This window comes from Chinchilla lanigera, unplaced genomic scaffold (genome assembly GCF_000276665.1).
Source record: "Chinchilla lanigera isolate Chin_1 unplaced genomic scaffold, ChiLan1.0 scaffold00075, whole genome shotgun sequence".
NCBI lineage: Eukaryota > Metazoa > Chordata > Mammalia > Rodentia > Chinchillidae > Chinchilla > Chinchilla lanigera.
The window spans coordinates 10,117,413-10,126,543 of NW_004955476.1; the positions used below are offsets into that span (position 1 = coordinate 10,117,413).

The 9,131-nt window shown below is 59.8% G+C and overlaps 1 protein-coding gene and 1 long non-coding RNA gene across 2 annotated transcripts; one reads left to right on the forward strand and one right to left on the reverse strand.

Annotated features, from left to right (window-relative positions):
- Window positions 1-296: 296 nt before the first annotated feature.
- Window positions 297-1,357, reverse strand: LOC106146373. Its single transcript, XR_001230789.1, has 2 exons — window positions 1,257-1,357; window positions 297-839 (listed from the first exon to the last, which is right to left on the reverse strand). It is a non-coding gene; the product is annotated as an uncharacterized LOC106146373 (long non-coding RNA).
- Window positions 1,358-7,092: 5,735 nt separating this feature from the next.
- LOC106146374 lies at window positions 7,093-8,901 on the forward strand. The gene is made up of 2 exons (XM_013502936.1): window positions 7,093-7,682; window positions 8,032-8,901. Exons 1-2 carry the CDS (start codon window positions 7,669-7,671, stop codon window positions 8,759-8,761), a joined length of 744 nt encoding a protein of 247 aa, XP_013358390.1. The 5' UTR covers window positions 7,093-7,668; the 3' UTR covers window positions 8,762-8,901.
- Window positions 8,902-9,131: the final 230 nt, after the last annotated feature.

Below are 9,131 nucleotides of genomic sequence, written 5' to 3' on the forward strand. Positions count from 1 at the left end.
GGGAAATGGTTTGCACACAGGAAGACCCTTAATCAAACAACATGAGAAAGGTGACAAGCTCAGAAACAGCGCTGCCGCAGTCCAAGTCCAGGCCAGCGGAGAGGTGCGGCACTGTCGCTGGCTTCAAGCCTTCGCCTGCAGCTCCTTTGGCTCCCGTAACCCATCCGTTGCTGGGACCCCTGCCCTCTCCCCAGAGCGCGTGCCGGGGGTTCCTACACAGACCACAGCACCCAGCCTGAGAACGACAGCCCCGGGCACGAGTTTCCTTAGAAAGTGTGAAAAGTCGCTAAAAATACTAAAGGAAGTAACCCTTTTATTATGGGATAATTTTAAATCTACAGCGAAATTGCAAAGGTTCCCATATGCTGCTTGCCAGGTCCGCTGAGCCGTTCTGAAAATACGTCAGGTAGGACAGCGCCCGCACCACGCTAAAGGGCTCGTGTATTTCTCCTCTCCACGTCTCGTCCTAGTTCTCGTCCTGGTGCTTGTTTCCCGATACCTCCCGCGGCACGTGGAAATTCTGATTTCATTTCTTCACTTCCGACAGCAATGTCGCCTTGTGACCGGGCCATGGCACACAGCGGCAGAGCCCGCCCCCACTCCTGGCGCTGGGCCGGGCCCTGCCTTCCGGTCGGCCACGGGAGCCCTAGGTGAGCTGTGAAAGGAGCTTGCGAAGCTGGTGTGTTTGGGGCGGGAGGAAAAGTGAAATCAGCGTGTGCTTGGACTTGACCTTGAACGCTGCGGTCTGCTCTGTGAGGATAGCGGCGGGCGTGATCTCAGGATGGGTTGGACCCGGAGCCGGTGTGGACAGTGCGATGTGTCTGCAGCCTCAGCTACACCTGATGTGGACAGAACTCTGCAGCTGCTTCTTGAGGATGAGGAGGGAGCTGCCCTGGGCTCTCAGCCCTGCCCACCCCGGGGTCATCTGAGCACAGGCCCTGCGCCCTTTCCCTGGCTTTTAAGGGAATGGTGACAGGGCCACACTGGCAGACCTGTGCCCTCCACGCAGTGCCCGTGGCCCTGGCTCCACACAGCCCGGCACTGCGGTGTCACCTGAGCCGTGCACAGCCCTCAGGCAGTGCTGCAAAAGTTGCAAAACAGGAAATGCAGCTGGCTGGGAAAAATGACACCGTCCTGGAAGAGGAGCGTGGGCTGAAAAGGGAGCGGGGCACACGGGTGGGAGACGCTCTTCGGTCCTGCCTCACTGAAGGGTCTCACCCCAGGGTGGTCTGTGCAGTCCACGGCCCCTTCCTCACCTGCGTGCGCTCTGCCTTCAGCCTCCGCGGGACCCCGGGGGCCCAGGCCCAGCACGGAGAAAGCCCACCTGCCCAGGTGCCCGCCAGTGGGAGATGCGAGGCCACGCCCCTCGGGGCTGTGCACATGCGCACTCGATGGGTTGGCGCCCGCGGTTCCCAGGGCTCGCGGTCACTCCTGGGAGAAGACAGCTCAGCCTGGCGTTCCGCTGCCCTTCACCCTGCGTCTCCCACTTTCCTTCTTCCGGGCTTTTCCAGGCTTAGCTTTTCAACTGACTTTTTTTTCTTTTTCTACGGTTCTGGGGATTAAACCCAGGGATTTCACATCGAGTTACGCGCCCAGCCCTTTTCATTTTGCCCAATGTTGAATTTTCGTTCCTCCTGCCTCAGCCTCCCAGAGTGCTGGGGTTATGGGTGTGCACCACTACGCCCTGCTTCAGGTGACCTTTGGCCCTTCTGGGGTCACGTTCTCACCCTCGCTCCTTCTCCGTGTTGTTTTTTCGGCTTCGGGGCGCCACACCCTGTCCAGCTCCTCATCTTCCACATCTGGACAGCGGCCGCAGGAAGCTGGCGCGTGAGGGCTTGGCCGGAGCTCCCAGGGCTGGCCGCTCCCCTGCGGATTCGGCCTCCCTCGGCGATCAGAGCTGCCGGAGCGGCGCAGCCCAGCGTGGAGGGCCCAGCATGTCCGGCTTCCTCTAGATGTTAGAGGAGACGTCAGAAGCCACCGTGAAAACACTAAAAATCCCTGAGCACAGACATCGTCTTCATTTGGGATCTGATGAATATTTATTTCAGAAACGGCGTGAAAGACGACGGCTACGATGCATCTTCCAATACGCGCTGACGGAGCGAGAGTGAACTTGGCACCGGCTTCTGAGCTCCTTCCAAGGTTCCCCGCTCCCCCATGCGCGGCCCGACCCTTGCAGCAGGGCTTCAGGCCGCCTGCCCCCGTCCCTCCGGAGGACACCTGCAGCCGGGAAGGCCGCCTGGTGACAGGAGGCCTCGCTGGCTGTGTCCCAGCCGCGGCAGCGCCCGGCAGAGCTCGCCCGACCCCCTCACGGAGATCGTGGCAGGGGTGGCTGGAGTGGCCTCCCGACCCCGCATTGAGTCCCACAGGTGGGGACGTGTCCCGAGCGGCCGTGAACACGTCCACGGACACCCTTCCTGGAGCGGATGGGGGACAGCGCTTCACAGCAGAACGGAGGGGACCGGCGAGGCAGACTCCAGTGCCACAGCCCGGAGGTGCGGGGTGGCTTCTCCCCGAACCCAGGGAGGGGCTGAGGCCCGCTCTGCACCTGCGTGTTGCCTCAGGAAGTTGATTTTGGACTTCCGGCCCCCCTGACTGTGAAAGAGCACATTTCTATCAGTGTGAGCCACCAGGCTTGTAGCATTTTTACAGCAGCTGCCGGAAGTGACTGTGGCTATATTAGTATCATTACGGTTGTCACACAGGGGTGCAGGGTTTGAGGGGAGCCAAGTCATCAGACCAAAGTCATAAGTTGCACAGCAGCCAGGTGTGGTGATGCGCACCTGTAACCCTAGCACACAGGAGGCTGAGGCAGGACAGTTGTGAGTTCAAGGCCAGCCTGGACTACACAGTGAGTTGAAGACTAGCCTGAATTACATAGCGAGACTTTATCTCAGAAAACCCCGATGAAATGAAACAAAACCCCACAAAAAAACAAGTGACAAAACCAGCATCTGAGCCCTGGAAACCAGGCCCAGCGTCTGCACTGTGAGCCGGTGAGCCCGCCTCATGACAGCCCCAGCGGCCGAGGCGCCCCGGGCTCCCGGCGCCACCTGTGAGGTCTTGCACAGCACCGTCCGTCTCGGCCCCCCTGGGTCGTTGCTGAGCACATGGGGCGCTGGGACCTCTGCACCCTGCTGTGCGGCCTGCTGCAGGGCATCTGGGTGCCAGAGAAGACCCCCTGCACCAGGGCGGCCTCGAGCCCCTGTCCCTGCTACCTGGGTTAAGACCCTGTTGCTACTGCACCTGCAGCTCTGGGACGCGGGACCTCAGGAGGGGAAGAGACTCCAAGGCCAAGTCCCTGGAGGGCGGGCACAGTCCCACAGGTCAGACCTATGCGCGGCCTCCTGGGGCTCTGGGGGACGCGGTGCCAATGCACCAGCCCCAAACCAGGAAATGGACCCTCGCTGGGCCTCAGTCTTCCTTGTCCAGTCCCTGGAGCTGTAAGGTCCACTTCTGCTGTTGTTTCTTTTTCTTTCCTTTCTTTCTTTTTTTGGGGAGGGGCAGGGACTCACTATGTAGTTCAGGTTGACCTTGGACTCACTGTGTAGCCCAGGCTGGCCTTGGATTTAAGGTGACCCTCCTGCCTCAGCCTCCTGAGTGCTGGTGTTACAGGCATGCACCACCACACTCAGCTTTTGTTGACACGTCTAATCTGGGGCTTTCTGTTCCTCGCAGTCTCTGTGGGTGAGGATCCCGCCCTTTGCCTCCTGGCAGGGCCCCTGGTGCTCTGGACACTGGGACCAGCCCGATGGCCCCTGAGTCAGCAGAGGCTCAGCCTGGGATCCAGTTACCATTCACTTCAGGGTGGGTCAGTGTGTGTCGCCTCTGGGTTGCATCTCCCAGTGAGACAGGGCTGCCTGCTGTGGACGTGAGACTTCCCAAGGCACCACGGAGAAGCTTTTCATCACGTACCCTTCTGTCCTGCTTCCTTACCTGAGTGTCTGGTAGACACTGTGCATGCGTGTGTGTGTGCGTGCGTGCGTGCATGCGTGTATGTGTGTGTGTGTGTGTGTGTGTGTGTGTGCGCGTGTAAGGGACAAGGGGCTACCATGTCACTGATATAAAAGAAACGCCCTGCAAGGTGCAGCGTGGGCCCTGGACAGGGGGACCACAGGCTTGGTCTCACGGTCAGTGTCTTTTTGTCTCCCGCTCTGCAGGCCAGCTGGGCCCAGGCCGTCCGGTCCAAAGCCCGCTGAGCCCTGGTGAGAGGAAAGGAGACAGTGGTTTCTGATTGGCCCGGGTGCAGGGCTTTGGGGACCACTCTGCAGCTGGGTTCTGGGTCTCTGTGATTGACAGCCACGCCCCTTGCCCAGCCAGGTCACCACACCCTGACCTCTTGCCTCAGAGTCACGGTGGCCACCTCCTGAGGCCTCCCGTCGTGTTCCAGTGGAGGCTTCAATGTCCTCTGCGTATTTTTGCAAACAGGTAACTCTCGCCATGGGAAACACCTGGTCACAGCAATAAGCCAGCCTGCGCTCAGCAGGCTGGGTGGGTGCACATTTAACTCTGGTCTGTGTCCTCCCACCAAGCCACATCCCTGGGGCACTGCGGGCAACTGGTGAGATCTACCTGCAGGTGGGTGGACCGCAGGGTCCAGCTCAAGGGAATCGGCCAAGCTCCACTCCCTGCTGAGATTTCGGGAAGCTGGGTCTCAGGCAGAAATCCCAGGTGTGGGTGGTGCTTTGGGGCCAGAGTCCCCTCCGTGGGGTTGGGATCATGCGCAGGTTAGGCCCTGCCTACTGCCCCTGGGCCCCATGGCTGAACTGGGGTGCGAGTGAGAGTTTAGGGTGAGGCGTGGGGGCCATCCACACCCACTCTGACCTGGTCAAGAGTGGCCAGGAACTCGGGGACCTGTGGTCAGATCCACTGGGGACCTCGGGTCGGTGTGGACTCTGGCTGTGAGTGGCTGGCTGGGGGCACTTAGTGCTCCCTCAGCGCGGCCTTGCTCCTGCAAGGTGCCGGCCACCCTGGGCCCGGGGCAGGGCCGCCGTGAGCAGGCCACACGCTCCAAGGATCTGTGCGCTGCTCGGACGAGGGTGCATCTGTGTGGCCGGGCCTTTGTCACCAGGGGCTGTGGGTCTGGTCTGGTCCCACTCTGGGCCAGCTCTTGCCCTGCCCCTAGCTTTGTCCTCCATTTGCTTCCCTGGGAGAGTCCTCAGACAGGCGCCAGTGCCCGGTCAGGGTCCTTTCTGGGTCGCAGGTGCCGTCCTGTTCAGCTGGACTAAACACAACTAGAAATTGTGTCCGTTGGGTGTGGTGGCGCGTGCCTGTGACCCCAGCACTCAGGAGGCTGAAGCAGGGGATTGCCGAAAGTTCAAGGTCAGCCTGGACGACACAGTGAGACTGTCTCCACGCCTTAGGAAAGAATTGGATGTCTTGTAGTTCGTCCGACCACCAGATGACCAAAAGAAAGTAGCTGAACTCGGAAGTGTCAGAATGCTGGAAGGCTTGCACACACACACACACACACACACACACACACGCACACACGCACACACGCACACACGCACACGCACACGTGCACACACGAGCCTGATTTCCTTATTGGACGTATTGGGCCAAATGGCTGGTAGTTGTTCCCCAACTGTTCTGTTCTCCTTTGTTGGCAGAGGCAGACCCTGCTTCAGGCCCCCAGGGAAGACAAATGCCTTAGCTGAAGTCAGTCCCTTCCCCAGCCGCGGCAGGGCACGGACCAACGTGAGATCATTCTGGCTGAAGTATGGTGAGCCTGGTGTGGACTTGGGGCATGGGTTTCCTGAACGGTAGAAGGAGACAGATAGCTGGGAGAAGCCTCTTTTATCATGCACAGCCCTTCCTGTGTGTAATGGCTGGAGCCATAGCATCTGTGGGCGTTGTGAGGTTTGGAGTTTTTTAAAGGTAAGTTACTTTTTGTTTACCTTAAACAGATTGAGTTGCATTTTTATGCTACTTAAAGCCAAAAATTATTCTTAAAATTTTGTTATTGATTTCAAATTGCGTAAAATTTGAGTAAAATCATACAAAACCAATGGGAACTGGTTCTCTCGTGTGGGTGCATCATCACCGACTCTGTAAAGCTCCCATGGCCTGACACTGAGCACCCCCGCGTCTTCCCCTGCTGTCTCTGCAGCCTCCAGCCCCCGTGCCTGGCGTCCAGCTCCTCTGGCCTCTCCTATCCCAGGGATGTGTAGGAAACCTATAAATCAGCATCGGCAGCCGTCACGGCAGACTGTGCCTGGACACACCAGGCTCCCCTGTGATGTCCTTTTCTACCCGGGAAGCCAGCTGATGCCATGCTGCCCGGCTCCTGGTGTTAACAGCCTCACAGCCTTTCCAAGGATGCCCCAGATGGGGTCCAGGGCAGGGACCCCCGGCTACGGCAAAACTGAGCACTCGTGACAGCAAATCCTGGGAGCAGCCTGGCGTCCATCAGCAGAAGAGTGGATAAAGAATGCATGTGCCTGCACAGTGGAGTACTACTCTGCCGTAAAGAAGGATGGCCTTGCGTCGTGTGTGGAAAACAGATGCACCTTGAGACCCTGATGTTAGGGGAAATAAACCAGACACACAGCTTAGTTATCACAGGGTTTCTCTTACACGCAAACCTGAAGTGTAAATAGGTTAAAGAACAAAATAAAAACTAGATAACAGGAACCAGGGAGACAGACTGTTGCAAAGGGGAAGGAAGCAGGAGACCGAGGCGGGTAGGGGTGGGGAAGGCGGAGAAGGAACCGAGACGCTGTCCGTCCCTGCTTCAGCTCCCTGAGGCGAACGTGATCATTTTTACTGCAAACTAATAAAAGTAAAAATTTTAAAAATAATGGTAAAAGATTTAAAAAAGGAAAGCTCTCAGTGTTTACACTGAGAGAAGGCCGCGAGCCTCCGTCCCTCCTGCCGCTCCTCCTGGCCGCCTGGCCGGCCCGCCTGCGAACCTGGGGCCTCGCACCGTCCCTGTCCCTGTCCCTGTGCCCATCCCAGGTCGCGGAGTCCTGGCCGCAATGCACAAGCGCCTCCTGGTGTCCACTGTGAGTGGCGGCGGAGCCGGCGGCAGACAGGGTGGCAGTCGGCAGCAGAGGAGGCTCCGCCCTCCCCAGGCCACCCGTCCTGACTTCCGAGGTCGCCTGCAGCCCGGCGGAAGGGCAGCTCTGGGCCCCCCGGCTGCACCCCGGGCCCCCTCCCCCGCCTGCTGGGAGACGCCCTCCCGACACCCGCACCCTCGCCCTGTGCCACTCCCAGACCGGCCGGGAGGCTCAGTGTTCCCAGCTCCGGAGGCCCAGGCTGCTGCCAAAGCCTCTTTCGTCCCCGCCCGAAGGCGGAAGAGGGTGCCTGGCAGGCAGGAGGCCCCGCAGGGCTGCGTCCTGTCCCTGAGGGTGTCCGCGTCCAGGTGGCCGCTCTCTGTTTACCTGGGCGGCCTTAACCCTCCTGTTGAACCGGGATGTCCCCAGCGGCAGCCACACACAGAACTGGCGTCAGCGCCCCGGGCCGACTCAGCTCGGAGTCATGACAGGCTCCGCGCCCTTGTGGTCGGGGTGGCTCAGGTCAAGGGGCAGATGGGCTCAGCCTGCTCCCACTCCACCCCCGTGCCGGGCCTCAGAGCTCAGGACCCTCGTGAGTCACAGACAGCCGAAGAGACTTGTGGTGACACACAACTGTCATCCTGGCTACTTGGGAGGCTGAGGCAGGAGCATGGCAAGTTCCAGGTCAGCCTGGGCAACTTAGAGAGACCTGTCTCAAAATGAAAAATAAAAGAGTGGGGGTATCCCTGAGTGGCAGAGCACTTGCCCAGCATGTGTGGCCCCTGTTCCACCCCCAGCATGGAAGACAATTATCCTGAGACGGTGCCGGCTCACCGGAACACGGCACCGTGCTGTCGCAAGCTTCCCTCGGGCGTCTCAGGGCAACGGAAGGCTGAGCTCTCTTCTGGGGGCGGCAGGCAGGGCTGTCCTGTGTGTCCACACGGGAGAGATACGGGCGCAGGGCCCACAGGCCACCCTTTTCCTTTCCTGCTTCTCTGTCCCTTCCTAATGTTCTATACTGTGTGTTTTGTAGGACACAGAACAATCACAGGATCGCTCCCCAAGGAAAGAAAGGACCTCAGCAGTCCTGGGACGGTGGGCAGTGGACCTGGCTCTGTCCCGGGAAGACGCCATCTGCAAAGACCTCAGGCAAGGTCATGGCGACAGAGGGAGAGTGGACTCACTGCCATCCCCTCCTCCAGGAGAGCACGGGGCTGGGCCGCACATCCCGAGGGCAGGGTCCCCACCCGCCGGGGCGCAGCACCCAGCACTCGCCCATGGACTCACCGGATCCCGATCCTCACAGGGTCCGGCAGAGCTTGAAGGCCGGAGGGAGGGTGTGGTGTAAACACGGCCACACATCTCGGCCGTGTGTGCAGGGCCGCGTTGCTACGCGGGGGCTGGACACAGGGAGCGTTGCGAGGAGTGAGGGGAAGCCAAGGGGAATGCGAGCATTGAAAAGATACAAATATGACAGAAAAGACAGGTCGCCGTGCAAGCCCTTCCGAGCCCTCCCCTCGGTGCCGCGGCTCCTGCCATGGCTCCTGCCGCCGTCCGCAGCAGCTCCGGAGTCCTCTTTCCTGAGTGTCACTACCCGGAGTGATCAGAAGTGCGGCAGGTGCCCCTGCCCAGCACCGTCCAAGGGGAAGGCAGCTCATAAAAGCAGGACGCCGTGGCCTCATCCACCTGTCACCAGGCCTGGTACCGTGCGACTTCCGGCTCTTCTCCAAAGTCAAAATGACCACGAAAGGTCGACATTCTGAACCCATTCAAGACACTGGGGCAGCCAGGACAGCACCAGGGAAGACCCTTGGGACAGAGCCCTGCAGAGCGCCTGCAGGAAGTGTCGAGGACGAGGGGATGAGTGTGCTCGAGGGGCGGGAGGGCTTCGAGGGGGTGCATTTTTGTTGTAATAAACTTTAAAAAATTTAAACATTGAGCCTGTTTTTGATCATAACTCATCTGTGGATGGGGCAGCTGCAGCGGTGCTGTCTCTAGGTCACAGGAGGACAGAGAGGACAGCGTAGGCGGCTGAGTCAGAGCGTTCTCGGAGCACGGAGGGGACAGGCAGGGAGAGGTGCCCAGTGGCTCAGGGCTTCAGGGCCCGTGAGAGTGAGGGGGTGCAGCAGCTGG